Source organism: Gopherus flavomarginatus, chromosome 11 (assembly GCF_025201925.1).
Source record: "Gopherus flavomarginatus isolate rGopFla2 chromosome 11, rGopFla2.mat.asm, whole genome shotgun sequence".
Taxonomy (NCBI): Eukaryota; Metazoa; Chordata; order Testudines; family Testudinidae; genus Gopherus; species Gopherus flavomarginatus.
Window position 1 is genome coordinate 4,629,928 of NC_066627.1, and position 17,292 is coordinate 4,647,219.

General features: G+C 66.4%; 3 protein-coding genes across 6 annotated transcripts; 1 reads left to right on the forward strand and 2 right to left on the reverse strand.

Annotated features, from left to right (window-relative positions):
- Positions 1 to 1,962: 1,962 nt before the first annotated feature.
- On the reverse strand, positions 1,963 to 4,340 carry NEDD8 (NEDD8 ubiquitin like modifier). The gene is made up of 4 exons (XM_050917220.1): positions 4,223 to 4,340; positions 3,640 to 3,687; positions 3,346 to 3,428; positions 1,963 to 2,257 (listed from the first exon to the last, which is right to left on the reverse strand). Exons 1-4 carry the CDS (start codon positions 4,238 to 4,240, stop codon positions 2,167 to 2,169), a joined length of 240 nt encoding a protein of 79 aa, XP_050773177.1. The 5' UTR covers positions 4,241 to 4,340; the 3' UTR covers positions 1,963 to 2,166.
- A 972-nt stretch (positions 4,341 to 5,312) lies between these two features.
- GMPR2 (guanosine monophosphate reductase 2) lies at positions 5,313 to 11,245 on the forward strand. The gene is given in 12 exon segments (XM_050918946.1): positions 5,313 to 5,825; positions 5,983 to 6,102; positions 6,750 to 6,833; positions 7,172 to 7,345; positions 7,942 to 8,023; positions 9,475 to 9,581; positions 9,803 to 9,845; positions 9,926 to 10,085; positions 10,670 to 10,832; positions 10,834 to 11,005; positions 11,008 to 11,112; positions 11,115 to 11,245. Coding segments are annotated over 12 exon segments (1,374 nt in total). The 5' UTR covers positions 5,313 to 5,738; the 3' UTR covers positions 11,192 to 11,245.
- Positions 11,189 to 15,434, reverse strand: TINF2 (TERF1 interacting nuclear factor 2). 4 transcript variants are annotated; one of them, XM_050918947.1, is made up of 11 exons: positions 15,271 to 15,431; positions 14,597 to 14,810; positions 14,413 to 14,514; positions 13,502 to 13,603; positions 12,924 to 13,034; positions 12,721 to 12,832; positions 12,424 to 12,538; positions 12,299 to 12,351; positions 11,884 to 11,945; positions 11,391 to 11,461; positions 11,189 to 11,310 (listed from the first exon to the last, which is right to left on the reverse strand). In XM_050918947.1, exons 1-11 carry the CDS (start codon positions 15,297 to 15,299, stop codon positions 11,193 to 11,195), a joined length of 1,089 nt encoding a protein of 362 aa, XP_050774904.1. In that variant the 5' UTR covers positions 15,300 to 15,431; the 3' UTR covers positions 11,189 to 11,192. The 4 variants fall into 4 exon arrangements, with proteins under 4 accessions (XP_050774904.1, XP_050774905.1, XP_050774907.1 ...); XM_050918948.1 differs by lacking the exon at positions 12,299 to 12,351 and having other exon boundaries at positions 15,271 to 15,434; XM_050918950.1 differs by lacking the exon at positions 11,391 to 11,461 and having other exon boundaries at positions 15,271 to 15,429.
- Between the last annotated feature and the right edge of the window lie 1,858 nt (positions 15,435 to 17,292).

Below are 17,292 nucleotides of genomic sequence, written 5' to 3' on the forward strand. Positions count from 1 at the left end.
GGGCGAAGGGTCCCCGTGTAACCAGCCCCCACCCGAGCCAGCTGCATCTCAGCACTGGGTGAGGGGTCCCCGTGTAACCAGCCCCCACCCCAGAGCCAGCTGCATCTCAGTGCCGGGCGAGGGGTCCCCCTGTAACCAGCCCCTACCCCAGAGCCAGCCGCATCTCAGCGCCGGGCGAGGGGTCCCAGTGTAACCAGCCCCCACCCCAGAGCCAGCCGCATCTCAGCGCCGGGCGAGGGGTCCCCGTGTAACCAGCCCCCACCCCAGAGCCAGCCGCATCTCAGTGCCGGGCGAGGGGTCCCCGTGTAACCAGCCCCCACCCCAGAGCCAGCCGCATCTCAGCGCCGGGTGAGAGGTCCCAGTATAACCAGCCCCCACCCCAGAGCCAGCCGATTCTCAGCACCGGGCGAGGGGTCCCCGTGGAACCAGCCCCCACCCCAGAGCCAGCCGCATCTTAGCGCCGGGTGAGGGGTCCCCATGTAACCAGCCCCCACGCCAGAGCCAGCCGCATCCCAGCACCGGGCGAAGGATCCCCCTGTAACCAGCCCCCACCCCAGAGCCAGCCACATCTCAACGCCGGGTGAGGGGTCCCCGTGTACCCAGCCCCCATCCCAGAGCCAGCTGCATCTCAGCGCCGGGCGAAGGGTCCCCGTGTAACCAGCCCCCACCCGAGCCAGCTGCATCTCAGCACTGGGTGAGGGGTCCCCATGTAACCAGCCCCCACCCCAGAGCCAGCCGCATCTTAGCGCCGGGCGAGGGGTCCCCCTGTAACCAGCCCCCACCCCAGAGCCAGCCGCATCTCAGCACCGGGTGAGGGGTCCCCGTCTAACCAGCCCCCCCCCCAAGCCAGCTGCATCTCAGCGCCGGGCGAGGGGTCCCCGTGTAACCAGCCCCCACCCCAGAGCCAGCTGCATCTCAGCGCCGGGCGAGGGGTCCCCGTGTAACCAGCCCCCACCCCAGAGCCAGCCACATCTCAGCACCGGGCGAAGGGTCCCCGTGTAACCAGCCCCACCCCACTCCCAGAGCCAGCCACATCTCAGCACCGGGTGAGGGGTCCCCGTGGAACCAGCCCTACCCCAGAGCCAGCTGCATCTCAGCGCCGGGTGAGGGGTCCCCTTGTAACCAACCCCCACCCCAGAGCCAGCTGCATCTCAGCGCCAGGCAAAGGGTCCCCCTGTAACCAGCCCCCACGGCCCCCCAAAGCCTGCCATATCTCAGCACCAGGCAAGGGGTCCCCCAGTAACCAGTCCCCCCACTCCACCCCACCCCAGAGCCAGCTGCATCACAGCACTGGGTGAGGGGTCCCTGTGTAACCAGCTCCCCTGAGCCAGCTGCATGTCAGGGCCAGGCGAGGGGTTCCTGTGTAACCAGCCCTCGCACCCCCCCGCCCCGAGCCAGCTGCATGTCAGGGCCAGGCGAGGGGTTCCTGTGTAACCAGCCCTCGCACCCCCCCGGCCCCAAGCCAGCTGCATGTCAGGGCCAGGCGAGGGGTTCCTGTGTAACCAGCCCTCCCACCCCCCGCCCCGAGCCAGCTGCGTCAGGGCCAGGCGAGGGGTCCCCGCAGGAGTGAGGGAAGGTCCCTAACAGAGGAGGCCCTACCTCTCCGCACCGTCTCTTCACTGCCAGTCCCTGCCCCCCACTGACTCCTCCGCACCCCCTCCTCCCCATGGCTTGCCCTTACGGGGGTAAAAACTGGGTGGGCCACAGCCCCTGGACCCACTTCTTCTGGCATGCTGGGTCCCCAAATAACCAGCCCTTGCACCCACCCCAGACAGGCCCCCTCTCAGTGGGTCACTGTATAACCAGCCCTTGCCCCCGCTTGGAGGGGCCACATCTCAGCACCAGGTCCCCAAATACCTGCACCCATTCCCCACACCAGCAGCTGCATCTCAATGCTGGGCAAGCGGTCCCCCTATAACCACCCCACCCCACCCCAGAAGCAGCCGCATCTCCACACTCTGCTGCACTGAGACACCTTTATTAACACTCAGCGATCCAAACATACAGAACAAGACACCAACGGGGACCCCCGAGCGCCAGCCCAGCCCCCCACGGACGGCCACCCCCACTGAGAGTCCATGGGGGAGGGGGAAGCAGCCATCCAGACAGTGCTAGCAGAGCAGGGGGTGAGTGTGGGGGGCTCTGTCGCTCCAGCGGGGGGTCCCATCACCGTAGCTGCCCCCCTCGCAGAGCCAAGACCAGGTGGAGGACAGAGCCGCCCTGGATCTTGTAGTCGGCCGCTGTCTTCTCGTCGTTCCTGCGGGGCAGACGGAGGGACACACAGACAGAGGGGGCATGAGCTGTGCGGAGCCACCACGCAGCTGCCTGCAATGGCGGTGGGGCCAGGACTCAGGGGTTCCCTTCCTGGCTCGAGGGGGGGGAGCAGGGTCCAGTGGGGGGCAAGGGAGGAGGCTGGGAGCCAGGACTCCTGGGTTCTACCCCAGGGGAGTGGGGGCGGCCCTCACAGCCCTTTATGCCAGCTGGCGAAGGGCATCCCCCATAGTCTGAACATTCAGCCCAACAGCCCCTTGTCGGGTGCCCTGTAACCCCTAGTGACCCGAGAGCCGTGGCATGGTGCAGGCCCCGAATGCACCGGTCCCCATGTGTGCTGCCAACGTGCCTCCGAGGCAGCAGGCCACCGCCTGGCAGAAACGGGGATTTTACCAGCCTGAGCACGGACATTTCCATCCATGCCATGCAACGCAACAGTGCCCATCGCCCAGCAGAGGTGGCAGCCGGCCCAGCGCCCATGGGGATACATTCCCGAGGTACCCAAATGGGGAGAGACCCTCTGCCAGTGCACCCAGGGCATCTCCCTGCCAGGAACTGGCCATGCCAAAGGCTCGATGGCTGGGGAAAGGTGGTCCGTGCCCCTAGAACTGGCTCTGTGCACAGGGCAAGGGTGCATCCTCAGCTCGGCCAGCCCCCTCCCACGGCCTCCATCTCTCTGTCTCTGCCAGGAGACCCCACCAGGGGGCCTGGGAGATGGGCAGCACCTGCCAGGGAGGGCCAGATGGGCAGAGCCTGGAGAAGTTGGTGGGAGAGGTGGACAGACTGGCACACCACCCAGTTTTAAGCACCAGCAAAGTTGCTGCTAATGGAGGAGACTGGTAGCCAGGACGCCTGGGTTCTGTTCCAAGCTATGAGGGGAGTGGGGTCTAGTGGTTAGAGCACGGGGAATTGGGAGCCAGGATGCCTGGATTCTATCCCATAATGCCTTAGGGAACGTTCTGCTGGCAGTGGGAGCAGAACCTATCCCACAGTGCACCAAGGGCTGCTACACTTCAGATATCCCAGAATGCCCCTGGGCTGCAACCACCATCACACCCCTCCCCCCCCACTCACATCTGCTTGCCGCTGTAGATGAGACGCTGCTGCTGGGGTGGGATCCCCTCCTTCTCCTCCACACGCTCCTTTATCCGCTCCACCTGGGGCATGAGTGAGAGAGAGGGGAAAGCTGGGAGAAATCCCCAAATAACTCCCTGCCCCGGGGCTTCCGGGACAGAGGGGGTAGGACCAAGGGCTGGACCCCAGGAGAGCAGGGAAGGGATAGAGGGAGCGGGTCTGAATGCTGGATCCCAGGAGAATGGGATGGATCCCAGGAGAATGCCCCCACTCCCAGCCCCTCAGGGCAGGTACCTTGTCTGTGGGCTCAATGTCGATCTCAATCTCCTTCCCGGTCAGCGTCTGGAAGCAGCAGAGGAAGCCCCGTTAGCAGCAGGTCCCCCAGAATTCCCCGGTGCAGCCGAGCTGCCCCCACACTCCCTGCCCCTCTCTCCCATCATGCACCAGAGCAGAGAGAGGGCCCGAAACCTGCTTCTCCCGCAATGCCCCTGGGGACCCAGCTTTCCCATCGTGCACTGGGGCAGCACCTCTTGCTCACTGCTCTGCCCCCTCGTGCAATCCCCGAGACCCCTTCACCCGGCAGCCCCCGGCCCATCCCCGCGGGGACCCGCCCTGCGCTCCCGGCATGCACCAGGGCAGGGAGTGGGCAGCCCCTATCCCAGCATGCACTGGGGCAGCACCTCTCGCTCACTGCTCTGCCCCCTCGTGCAATCCCCGGGACCCCTTCACCCGGCCGCCCCCGGCCCCCCGTACCCGGCCCCCGTACCCGGCCCCCAGCCCCGCGGGGACCCGCCCTGTGCTCCCGGCATGCACCAGGGCAGGGAGTGGGCAGCCCCTATCCCAGCATGCACTGGGGCAGCGGCGGGCCCCTGCTCACCTTCACTTTGATCAGCATCGTGGCCCGGCAGCGCCTCACCTCTGACCCGGAACCAGAACCCAACGCCCAGCCGCTCGGAGGCTTTTACCCAGCAGCCTCCGCGCGCGCGGGCCTCTCCCTGGCGTCACTTCCTCCACTTTGCACGATGGGAGCCGTGGTCCCCTCAGCACCGCCCCCGCTGCCGCACGTAAGGGACTACACCTCCCATGGGGCAACGCAGAACACAAGGGGGGAGCGGGACGCGCAAAGGCCCACGGGAGCTCCCCGATCCCGGTGCATGATGGGAGTTGTAGTCCCCGTACTGCTGTTACCCCTTGAGCACGACGTGGGCCCGAACTACCTTTCCCATGAGGCAAAGCGGCTGGGCGGGACTAAGAGCGCGGGAGGCGCAAAGGAGCATGGTGGCGTCTCCCGGTGCATGATGGGAGTTGTAGTCCGCTATGTCCGTTCATCCGCTTCAGAACTGCAAGGGGCCGGACTGCATTGCCCATGAGGCGCCGCGCGCAGAAACGGGCTCCCCAGCTGTTGCCCCGAAGCCTCACGGGAGATGTAGTCCTGCCGGCCGCCCACGCCCCTCCCGTGAGGCACCGCGCGCGGGGAAGGGGCGGGGCGCTGGGGGAACCGTTGGGGGTTGAGCCTCTATCACTCCGCTGCGCTCGTAGCCGCCACCGGAAGTGGCGGGGGAGGGGCGCACCGGAAGTGGCCTCCCTACAAAATGAATGCCCTGTTGCCAGCCTGGGTTCCGGGCCCCGCCGCACAGCGGGTTGGTGTGGGTCGCGCCGGCCCTGCCGGGGGTGGGGTCAGCGCCCTGGCTCAGCCCCCAGTGGCAGGATGGGCCGGGCCAGGCTGAGACAACGGTGCTGGGGTCAGAGGTCACGATGGGGTCAGAGTGCACGTGGTGGCGGGGAGGGAGTCACAGTTCGCGCTGCAGGAAGGAGGCGGTGGTGGGGTCAGAGGTCATGGTGGCATTCCAGTGGGGTCAGAGGTCACAGGTGGAAGGCCACAGCGTTTCAGTGGTGGCTGAGATGATGCGGGGGACAGCAGGCGTGAACTAGCTGGAGCTCACTGTGGGGCCAGAGGCTCAGGAGGGTCGGGCGTCGAGGCAGAACGGTTGTTAGTGGTGCTGGAAGTCACTGTGTGGTCAGCGGTTGAGGTGGGGATAAGGACCCAGAAGTGGGACCATTAGATGTGACCTCACTCCAGGATCTCTGGCAACTTGTCCTCCAGCACATTTAGCCAGGACCCACAGCGCCCGAGGCCTACGGGGAATCACCTCCGGTGGGGCCATCAGATCTGGGGGCTTGTCTTATTTTTAGCCAGTCACCCTTCTGCCTTTCTCCTTCAGAGCGCCGCACCAGATTCATGACAGATGCCTGGTTGCTGAGCCCCACGCCCCAGTCCCAGTAAGGCACTGAGGGCAGGGTGCCAGGGCTGGAGTGGAGTCCCCTGGGGGCCTCTGGGATTGTGGAGGAGTCTCCCCAGCCTATCCTGAGCCACAGTCTCTGCCTCCCTCACCATGCCGCACATCGATAATGACATCAAGCTGGATTTCAAGGACGTCTTGCTGAGACCCAAGCGCAGCACCCTGAAATCCCGGAGCGAGGTGAGCGCCCAGCCTGGCTCTTGCTTCCCTAGGAGTCCCCAGGCCTGCCTGGTGGGAGACCCACAGCCTATTCCTGAGTGTCTGGGGACAGATATGGTGCCCCCTGGGGTTCCTCCTCTGGGAGCCCTGCTAGCATCTCTCTCCCTCTCTGGCATAGGTGGATCTCCTCCGATCATTCACTTTCCGCAACTCGCACCAGACGTATAGTGGTATCCCCATCATTGCTGCCAACATGGACACTGTGGGCACCTTCGAGATGGCCAAAGTCCTTTGCAAGGTACATGGACCAGGGATCCCCCAGCCGTCTCCTGTAGCAGCAGCAGCATCACCGATTCCTCAGCTGATCAGCAATGGAGACCCCCATGTGTTCTTCCTCCCAGCCAATCAGCACTGGGGATTCCCCTCCCCGCAGGTCATACACCATGTGCTTAACTGTTCTAGCCATTCAGCATCAGGGATCTCCCCACAGGACTGTAGCAGCTTTATAAGCCTCTCAGCCAATCAGCATTAGGGATTCCCTTCCCTCAGGGCTGCATGGGTATTGAAATATACTTGATTAACTGCTCAGCCAATCAGCCCCCTCCAGGCCCCTGCTGAAGCAGCATTGCAAACTGCCTGATTAAGTGCACAGCCAGTAAACAATCAGGATCTCCCCTGGAATCTTCCACTGTAGGAAGGGGAGTTCATGACTATCATTTTGGGCTGTTCCGTTATAGCAGGGGGAAGAATTTTCTTTCCTCCTTCCATTATATCATCTTGGTGGGTTATTCCTTTACATGGGTGGGAGGGAGGGGGAAAGGATATCTCTGTTCCTGGTGGGCAACTCCATTATAATGGGGGAGGGAGAGAAATCTTTTTTCTTGGTGGATCATTCCATTATGATGGGGTGTCAGTGTCACAACCCATATCCTCCTCTTCCCTCAGTTCTCACTCTTCACTGCAATCCACAAGCACTACAAGCTGGAGGAGTGGAAGGAGTTTGCTGCCCAGGAGCCCGATTGCCTGCAGGTGCATGGGGTGGAGGGGGGTCAGCCCCACCCTCCACACCCCCAACTACCTCCAGGGGAATGAACCCTGATGCTGTCCTGGGAGCCATCCTAGCCCTGGCTTCCCCCCAACTCCTGCCGTATGGGGAGCCATCCTCACCTCCCCACTTCCTCCTTATTGCCTCAGGGGGATGTCCTCCCCCCAGAAAACAATCTCACTGCCCCAGAGATTCCCCTGCCCCACAGACCACTCCACTCTCCCCGTATTGCCCCAAGGAGCTATCCCAACTCCCTCCTCCCCAGATCCTACCTCTGGAGGTCTCTGTCTCGGAGTGTCCTAACACCAGTGTCTCTCCCCAGCACGTGGCAGCCAGTTCAGGCACCAGCCCCTCAGACTTCGAGCAGTTGGAGAAGATCCTGGAGGCCCTACCCCAGGTGCGCTACATCTGCCTGGATGTGGCCAACGGCTACTCAGAGCACTTTGTCCAGTTCCCGCGGGACGTGCGCAAGCGCTTCCCCAACCACACCATCATGGTACGCATCGCCCCACCCCCATCAGTCATACAATCATGGTACGTACTGTCCCCACACCCGCCAGTCATAATCATGGAACATACCACCCAACCCCTGCCAGTCATACAATCATGGAATGTACTGCTCAACCCCCGCCAGTACCACCATCATGGTATGTACCGCCTTCTCCCCTGCCACTCATACAATCGTGGTATGTACCACCCTATCCCCATCAGTCACACCGTGATAGTATGTACCAGCCAACCTGGCAGTACCATCATCATGGTACATACTGCCCTCTCCCCCGTGAATTGCATCATTTTGGTACATACCGCCACATCCCCTTCAGTCACAACATAGCAGTACATACTGCTCCAGCTGGTACCATTCTCGTGGTATGTACCCCTTGTCAATCACACCACTGTCCCCACCCCCGACCAGTACCACCATCATGGTACATATCATGATGCGATTGACGGGGGGATGAACCCCCCCATCATCAACCCCTCACACCCCACCCCTGACATGTACTGCCTTCCCCACCCCCATGATGGTACGTTCCACTGCCCCCACCCTGGGGCGTGTGGGGGCTTGAGGGCTCCCCGCTCTCCCCACAGGCTGGGAACGTTGTGACGGGGGAGATGGTGGAGGAGCTGATCCTCTCTGGCGCTGACATCATCAAAGTGGGCATCGGACCAGGTGACTGGACTGGGGGCGGGGCTAAAATCTGATGGACTGGACCATCTCAGCGTGATGGGGGGGCACATACTCGCAGGGGGACTGGACCGTCTCAGTGTGATTGTGGGGGATACACACAGCCCTGGGGGCTGGACAATCTCAGCATGATGGCGGGGGAGATACTGTCACGGAGTGTGGGGGAGACAGGGCCCTGCACCCCCCACGTCCTGCAATTCACCGTGACTCCCAGCCAGCCTGTAACACAGAAGGTTTATTCAACGGCAGGAACACAGCATAGAACAGAGCTTGTAGGTACCGACAACAGGACCCCCCTCAGTCAGGCCCCTATTGGGGGGCAGGGAGCTTGGACCTCGGCCTCCCTCCATTTCCCTAGCCAGCTCCAAACTGAGACCCCCTCCAGCTGTCTCACCCAGCCCCCCCGGCAGAAGGTGTCACCTGGCCCCATCCCCCTCCTGGCTCAGGTATCATCCTCGAGTGAAGTCACACCCTGATATCCCATCACATAGGGTGACCAGATGTCCCGATTTTATAGGAACAGTCCTGATTTTGGGGTCTTTTTTTTAGATAGGCTCCTATTACCCCCCACCCTCTGCCTCCATTTTTCACACTTGCTGTCTGGTCACCCGACACTGTGCAGATAGTGCCAGCAAAACTCCCCCGCCGTATCCCCAGGTCAATCCGCCCCACTCCCTCCTCTGACACACATACACACACCCCAGTGGGTGGGGGCCTGGGCCATCTCAGTGTAATGGGGGGATACACACACACCCCGGGGGGCTGGACCATCTCAGCAGGATGGGGGGGTACACGCACCCTGGGGGGCTGGACCATCTCAGCAGGATGTGGGGGGTACACACACCCCGGGGGGCTGGACCATCTCAGCAGGATGTGGGGGGTACACACACCCCGGGGGGCTGGACCATCTCAGCGGGATGGGGGGATACACACACCCCAGGGGGCTGGACCATCTCAGCAGGATGGGAGGGTGTACACACCCCGGGGGGCTGGACCATCTCAGCAGGATGTGGGGGGTACACACCCCCCTGGGGGCTGGACCATCTCAGCAGGATGGGAGGATACACACCCCCCGGGGGGCTGGACCATCTCAGCAGGATGGGGGGATACACACACCCCGGGGGGCTGGACCATCTCAGCAGGATGGGAGGGTGTACACACCCCAGGGGGCTGGACCATCTCAGCAGGATGGGAGGGTTTACACACCCCGGGGGGCTGGACCATCTCAGCAGGATGGGGGGGTACACCCCGGGGGGCTGGACCATCTCAGCAGGATGGGATGGTACACACAGCCTGGGGGGCTGGACCATCTCAGCAGGATGGGAGGGTGTACACACCCCGGGGGGCTGGACCATCTCAGCAGGATGGAGGAATCCCCATTAGTGGGGTGCTCTTGCCCGCTGGCAGGCACTGATGCCTGTCCCTGCCGTGTCAAGGTTCGGTCTGTACCACTCGGAAGAAGACAGGGGTGGGGTACCCCCAACTGAGTGCGGTCCTGGAATGCGCCGACGCAGCCCACGGCCTCAACGGGCACATCATCTCGGTGAGCAGCGCCGAATGGCTGGGTTCTATCCGGGAAGGGGAGTGGGGTCCAGTGGTTAAAGCAGGGAGCGGGGAGGCAGGGCTTCTGGGTTCTATCAGGCTCTGGGAGGGGAGGGTCCAGTGGTTAGAGCAGGGAGGCAGGACTCCTGGGTTCCATGGCTGGTCCAGGCAGGGGAGTGCCTCAGTTTCCCCTTGTGATTGCTCTCTGCCTCTCTCCCCTAGGACGGGGGCTGCAGTTGCCCGGGGGACGTGGCTAAGGCGTTTGGTAAGTGCAGCCCCCCTCTGCCTTGGGTTGAGCGAGGGGGGGTGCCATTGCCTCACTGGTCCCCCCTTTTGTGGTTGCAGGCGCTGGCGCAGACTTCGTCATGTTAGGAGGGATGCTGGCGGGACACACGGAGTCGGGGGGGGAGCTGATTGAAAGGGGGGGCAAGAAATACAAACTCTTCTATGGGATGAGCTCCGAGGTGGCCATGAAGAAACATGCCGGGGGAGTGGCAGAGTACAGGTACTGGCCTGGCCCTGCAGGGGGCACTGTGGGGGCAGGTGATGGAGGTGCTGTTCGGGGCACGGTGGGGTGGGGATGGGCTCTCTCCAGGGGTGCTCCCACTCATTCCTCGCAGAGAGGGCCGGGCGGTGGAGGTGCCGTTCAGGGTGGGCCGGGCTCTCCCTGGGGGGCGCCGTGGGGCTCTCACACTCTCCCCGGAGGGCGTCGGAGGGCCGGGCAGTGGAGATGCTGTTCAGGGTGGGCTGGGCTCTCCCCCAGGGGGCACTGTGGGGCTCTCATGCTCTCTCCGCAGGGCATCGGAGGGCCGGGCTCTCCCCCAGGGGTCGCCGTGGGGCTCTCCCCGCAGGGCGTCAGAGGGCTGGGAAGTGGAGGTGCTGTTCAGGGTGGGCTGGGCTATCCCCCAGGGGGCGCCATGGGGCTCTCACGCTCTCCCCACAGGGCATCGGAGGGCCAGGCTCTCCCCCAGGGGGCGCTGTGGGGCTCTCCCCGCAGGGCGTCAGAGGGCTGGGCAGTGGAGGTGCTGTTCAGGGTGGGCTGGGCTGTCCCCCAGGGGGCGCCATGGGGCTCTCACGCTCTCCCCACAGGGCATCGGAGGGCCGGGCGGTGGAGGTGCCGTTCCGGGGCGCCGTGGAGCACACGCTGCGGGACGTGCTGGGCGGGCTCCGCTCCACTTGCACCTACGTGGGTGCCGCGAAGCTGAAGGAGCTGAGCCGCCGAACCACCTTCATCCGTGTCACCCCGCAGGGCCCCCCCCCATTCGGGGCAGGGGAGTAGAGGCCCCCAGCTCATCCAGCGGCGGGGATCCCCCAGCCCATCCCCCGGCTCATCCAGCAGCGGGGATCCCCCAGCCCATCCCCCGGCTCATCCAGCAGCGGGGATCCCCCGGCTCATCCCCCAGCACATCCACTGGCAGGGATCCCCAATTTTTCCCCAATCATTCCATTCCCCGGAGCAGCTCCTGCCATTGAGGGTGGCAGATGGGACCCCCAATTCCCTCCCTGCCTCCTCCAGGGGATCCATCCCCCGGGGTCATCTCCCCTTACTCTGCCAAAGGGGGGCTATGGGGCACCCCCCAGATGGAGACCGAGAGGGGGAGACTGGGCTGAATCATGTGCTGTGTTTATTTGGTGTCACCAATAAAAGATTTGTGGGGCACCTTCCGGAGGCTGGCGTGTCTGTGCTGTGGGGCAGGGGCAGGGTCCCGGGAGCGCAGCAGCCAGGGCACCTGCAGAGAGAGAGGGAGAGTGGGTGAGGGGGAGGTATAGGGGTGCCCCTCGCCCCTGGGGCACACAGAGGATCACTCACCCGCCGGGGGGGTCCAGGTGGTCGCCGAAGGTGGGGATCAGGGTGTTGTGCCGCGTGCGCTGGTAGCTGGCCTGCGGGTGATGGGGGTGGGGAGTGAGTTACAGGGTCACAACCTCAGAGCCTGGCTCCCCGAGTGACCCCTGAACCCCTGACTGCTGAACCCCAGCCTGAGAGCCTAGCCCCTCAAGTGACCCCTGAACCCGAGTGACCCCTGAAGCCCAGTCTGAGAGCCTGGACCTCGAGTGACCCCTGAACTCCATGAGTGACCACTGAAGCCCCGAGTGACCCCTGAACTTCAGCCTGGGAGCCTGCCCCCCGAATGACTCCTGAACCTCAGCCTGAGAGCCTGCCCCCCGAGTGACCCCTGAACCTCAGCCTGCGAGCCTGGCCTCCTGAGCTCCAACCCCTCCTCTTGAGCCCCCGGTCCACCCAATCCGCTCTACCCCGCAGCCTTAGCCCAGGCAGTGCCTCCTGCCCCCTCAAAGTCACTCACCTTCCTGCGGGGGCTGCAGCTCTCCTCCTCTTCTGACTCCCACACGATGTCCCCGGTCATGTCTGGAGGAAGGCGGGGGGGTTACACGGGTGGCCCTGGACACCTGGGTTCACCCCATCCTCTGCCTCATAAGGGTGCGTGGGGATGGGGACATGTGCTCCCCTCCCCCAGGATTCAGCCCTGGGAAAGAGAGACACCCAGGCTCCCAGTTCCTCCTGGCATGGGGGTGAGGGAGGGGACGCACACCCGGACTCCTGGGTTCACAACTGGCCCCTGCTCCTATGGGGGCAGGGGGAAAAGGCCAGGGAATGACAACATCCACCACCCCGGACCCGGGATTCCTCTGTCCCGGTACCTGCATTGGGGACCTGACCCGGACCCCTAGGTACCCGCTCTCCGAACGGCCGGTACGTACCCAGGTCCTGTTCTCTGGGTTGTTGGCAGTGCAGGCCAAGGTCAGGGGGCATCCTGAGGGGGAGAGGAGGGGGGTGAGTGGGGGGGAGACAGGAGGGGACAGGGAGTGGCGGGAGACAGACTCACTCTTCCTGCGCGGGCACCGCCCCCTCCTGGCTCTGCCTCCGGCGGGACCCCAGCGTCCCGGGCACTGGCTGGGGCAGGGAGGGCGTGCTGGTTACCAGTGGCAAGGTGGGTGAGCCTGGGGGAGAGAGGGGAGGTAGGTGGAGCCTGGGATGAGACCTGCCACTCCATGTCAGTCCCACCCCCCAAACGCTCCCACCCACCCATGTGCCCTGCCCCACAACATGCTGCCAGCCAGCCACCTGCCCCACCCCCAGGCGCTCTCACCCACCTGCTCTGCCCCCCCAATGCCCCACCTACCTCCGTGCTGGTGGTGGCCCATGTCCGTGAGGTACTGTGCCAGGACGCTGAGCTCCGGGGTGTGCTGGGGGGGCCCAGCCAGGGGGCACTCGCTCCAGGCAGTCTCCTGCAGCTGGGGGGGGGGAGGTGGGGATTAGAGCACGTGATCCAGAACTGACCCCCCCCTCCACTTCCTTCCCCCTCCCCACATTCCCTCCCCATACCTGCTGGAGCTGGGGCGGGGGCAGGGTGCTCTCCAGGCGCTCCAGATACTCGTACAGCAGCCCCTCCAGTCCATCCAGGAAGGGCTCCCCGTATTCGGCCGCCAGCTGCTCCTGCCATGAGAGTGCAGATGTCAGCTCCTGGGCCCTCATGTGGGCCCCTGGCACGGGCCCCTGGCACAGCCCCCCCCAGCACTCTGTGCCCCCCATGAGGCATACAGCACAGCCCCATGCCCCCCTGTGACTCCCACAGGTCCCCCCAACCCTGTGTGCCCTCGACACAGTCCCCCAGCTCTGTGTGCCCCCAACCCCTTGACATAGCCCCCTGGCTCCCTGTATTCCCATCCCCTGGCACAATCCCCCCCAACTTCCTGCACCCCTGGCACAACCCTTCCCAACTTCCTGCACCCCTGGCACAACCCCCAAACTCTGTGCCCCCCAAACTCCTGCACCCCAGTACAGCCCACCAGCCTCACCTGCGCACCCAACACACCCCAATTCCCCACCCCCTGTATCCTCCAGGGCCCTTGCGCCCCTGTCCCAACCAGCCCCCCTGCAGGCCACACCCCAGCCCTGCTCACCTCCACGTAGGTCTCCCGACGCTGCCGGTCGCTCAGCAGCCCTAGCACCAGCTCCCGGAAGGTCTCCTGGGCTTCTCCCACCAGGCGCAGGTCCCGGGCAGTCTGGAGAGGGGGCAGCAGGACATGAGCCCCTGGGGCCAACCAGCTCCTGAAATGCAGCCACCTCTAGGGTGTAGCGCGGCATGAGAACCAGCCTCCGCCAGCTCCCTGCAGCACAGCACCCCCTAGTGCCAGCACTGACTGTGAGGGGAGAGCGCCCCCTATTGACCCACTGCCCTGCCTCACTCCCTGCAGCACAGCACCCCCTAGTGCCAGCACTGACTGTGGGGGGAGAGCACCCCCTATTGACCCACCGCCCCGCCTCGCTCTCTGCAGCACATCGCCCCCTATTGCCAGCACTGAGTGTGGGGGGAGAGCGCCCCCTATTGACCCACCGCCCCGCCTCGCTCTCTGCAGCACAGCGCCCCCTAGTGCCAGCACTGACTGTGGGGGGAGAGCACCCCCTATTGACCCACCGCCCCACCTGGCTCTCTGCAGCACAGCGCCCCTTAGCACCAGCACTGACTGTGTGGGGAGAGTGCCCCCTGCTGAGCCCTCGCCCCGCCTCGCTCTCTGCAGCACAGCGCCCCCTAGTGCCAGCACTGACTGTGGGGGGAGAGTGCCCCCTGCTGAGCCCCCGCCCAGCCTCGCTCTCTGCAGCACAGCGCCCCCTAGTGCCAGCACTGACTGCTGGGGGAGAGTGCCCCCTGCTGAGCTCCCGCCCCGCCTCGCTCTCTGCAGCACAGCGCCCCCTAGTGCCAGAACTGACTGTGGGAGGAGACCCACTGCCCCGCCTCGCTCTCTGCAGCACAGCTCCCTCGAGTGCCACGTGGTGCCCAGGGAACCCTCCCCCGCCACAGGGCAGGACTCACGGCCAGAGGGTGGCGCTGGTGCTCGCCCTCAGGGAAGTAGGTGTCCACGGCATCGTAGATCTTCCCGTCCGGCTGCTCCTCCTGCAGCATCCCCATGATCACCTGCGGGGAGCAGAGCATGCTGGGCTAGCGGGCCGGAGCTGGGGGGGGAGGTTGGGTAGTGCGGGGGCTGCCCCCCCCTTACCGCAGCCTGCAGGCCCAGGCGCAGCCGGGCGTAGTGGCGGAAGAAGACGACGTCAGGGGCCGCCTGCCCCACGGCCTCCAGCAGCCCCAGCACCCGCGGGAAGTCGCGCACCTGCCGCGCCCGCATCACCTGCCAGGCGGCCGCTGCGGCCAGGCGCAGGGGGGTGCAGGGGTCCTGAACCGGGGGGGCCGGCGTGATGCCCCCCACCGCCTGCCTGCGGAGGAGACAGAGAGGGGGGTTAGTGGGGGGGCGCCCAGAGTGTCTCCCCCACCTCCAGGCCCCCCGGGTCCCCCTCTGTCCTGCCCCCTCCCTAGCCCCGCCTCTGCCCCATCTCCAGCCCCACTGCCCTGCGGTGTCCCTCCTTTAGCCCTGCCCAACTGCCAACGGCCCCGCCCCTCCGCTCTGCCCCCGCCTTAGCCCCGCCCCCTGCCCCGGCTTTAGCCCCGCCCCCTCATCTAACCCGCCCCTCCTCTAGCCCCGCCCCCTCATGTAACCCCACCCCTCCTCTAGCCCCGCCCCACCCTGCCCCGGCTTTAGCCCCGCCCCCTCCTGTAGCCCCGCCCGACCTCCAGCCCCCGGCCCCGCCCCCGCTGTAGCCGCGCTTCCAGCGCAGGCCCCGCCCCTCCTGTCCCCCTCTAGCCCCCCTGGACCCTCGTGCCCCCACCGCGGCTCACTCGTTTTGTCTCACGTCACTTCCGGCCATGCCTGGCCTCGGCCCGGGCCTTTGACGGCTCTTCCCGGCGCCCCCGCTGGTGCTGCCCGCCCTCGGGCCGGTCTCCCTACGTCACTTCCGGCCCGGCCTGCGCGTGACGGGCTGGATCAACCTGGCTCCCGCCGCGGCGCCGCTGCCTCGCCCCGCCCCTCATGGGAGGCCCCGCCCCCTTCCCTAGGAGACCCCGCCCCCAGCAGCTGCGGCCGCCGGCCGGTCCCCATCTCGGCTCCACCCCGTTGTGCTGGGGAGACCCCGCCCCGCCCCCCGCTGGGGGATCCCCCCGTCTCTGAGCCCCGCTGGATTCTGCCCCCGCGTGACCCCCCCCGGCGGGGTCCCTGCCCCCCCGTCTCTGAGCCCCGCTGGATTCTGCCCCCGCGTGACCCCCCCCGGCGGGGTCCCTGCACCCCCGTCTCTGAGCCCCGCTGGATTCTGCCCCCGCGTCACCCCCCCGGCGGGGTCCCTGCACCCCCGTCTCTGAGCCCCGCTGGATTCTGCCCCCGCGTCACCCCCCCGGCGGGGTCCCTGCCCCCCCGTCTCTGAGCCCCGCTGGATTCTGCCCCCGCGTCACCCCCCCGGCGGGGTCCCTGCACCCCCGTCTCTGAGCCCCGCTGGATTCTGCCCCCGCGTCACCCCCCCGGCGGGGTCCCTGCCCCCCCGTCTCTGAGCCCCGCTGGATTCTGCCCCCGCGTCACCCCCCCGGCGGGGTCCCTGCCCCCCCGTCTCTGAGCCCCGCTGGATTCTGCCCCCGCGTCACCCCCCCGGCGGGGTCCCTGCCCCCCCGTCTCTGAGCCCCGCTGGATTCTGCCCCCGCATCACCCCCCCCCGGCGGGGTCCCTGCCCCCCCGTCTCTGAGCCCCGCTGGATTCTGCCCCCGCGTCACCCCCCCGGTGGGGTCCCTGCCCCCCCGTCTCTGAGCCCCGCTGGATTCTGCCCCCGCGTCACCCCCCCCGGCGGGGTCCCTGCCCCCCGTCTCTGAGCCCCGCTGGATTCTGCCCCCGCGTCACCCCCCCGGCGGGGTCCCTGCCCCCCCGTCTCTGAGCCCCGCTGGATTCTGCCCCCGCGTCACCCCCCCGGCGGGGTCCCTGCCCCCCCGTCTCTGAGCCCCGCTGGATTCTGCCCCCGCGTCACCCCCCCCGGCGGGGTCCCTGCCCCCCCGTCTCTGAGCCCCGCTGGATTCTGCCCCCGCGTCACCCCCCCCGGCGGGGTCCCTGCCCCCCCGTCTCTGAGCCCCGCTGGATTCTGCCCCCGCGTCACCCCCCCGGCGGGGTCCCTGCCCCCCCGTCTCTGAGCCCCGCTGGATTCTGCCCCCGCGTCACCCCCCCCGGCGGGGTCCCTGCCCCCCGTCTCTGAGCCCCGCTGGATTCTGCCCCCGCGTCACCCCCCGGCGGGGTCCCTTTCCCCCCGTCTCTGAGCCCCGCTGGATTCTGCCCGCGGGTCACCCCCCGGCGGGGTCCCTTTCCCCCCGTCTCTGAGCCCCGCTGGATTCTGCCCGCGGGTCACCCCCCGGCGGGGTCCCTGCCCCCCCGTCTCTGAGCCCCGCTGGATTCTGCCCGCGGGTCACCCCCCCGGCGGGGTCCCTGCCCCCCCGTCTCTGAGCCCCGCTGGATTCTGCTCCCGGGTCACCCCCCGGCAGGGTCCCTGCCCCCCCGTCTCTGAGCCCCGCTGGATTCTGCCCCCGCGTGACCCCCCCCGGCGGGGTCCCTGCACCCCCATCTCTGAACCCCGCTGCATTCTGCCCCCGCGTGACCGCCCCGGCGGGGTCCCTGCCCCCCCGTCTCTGAGCCCCGCTGGATTCTGCCCCCGCGTCACCCCCCCGGTGGGGTCCCTGCCACCCCGTCTCTGAGCCCCGCTGGATTCTGCCCCCGCGTCACCCCCCCAGCGAATAACAAAGTTGGAGGCAGGATTTGGGGACAAACCGTTTATTGTAAATAACGATCAGAGCCCAACACCCCCCCAGGGATTCCCCCCACCCCCCGCTCAGGAG

Bases quoted from the DNA above. Each gene is read 5' to 3' on its own strand.
- NEDD8 (XM_050917220.1), bottom strand. The intron at 3,429-3,639 runs GTACCTGCCCTG...CTCATGCCCCAG, and splicing joins ACATTGAGCCCACAGACAAG to GTGGAGCGGATAAAGGAGCG. The intron at 2,258-3,345 runs GTGAGTGGGGGG...TCTGCCCCGCAG, and splicing joins ATCTACAGCGGCAAGCAGAT to GAACGACGAGAAGACAGCGG.
- TINF2 (XM_050918947.1), bottom strand. From the start codon at position 15,299: ATGGCCGGAAGTGACGTGAGACAAAACGA. The intron at 14,515-14,596 runs GTAAGGGGGGGG...TGCTCCCCGCAG, and splicing joins GCCTGGGCCTGCAGGCTGCG to GTGATCATGGGGATGCTGCA. The intron at 13,604-14,412 runs GTGAGTCCTGCC...CCCCCTCTCCAG, and splicing joins ACCAGCGCCACCCTCTGGCC to ACTGCCCGGGACCTGCGCCT.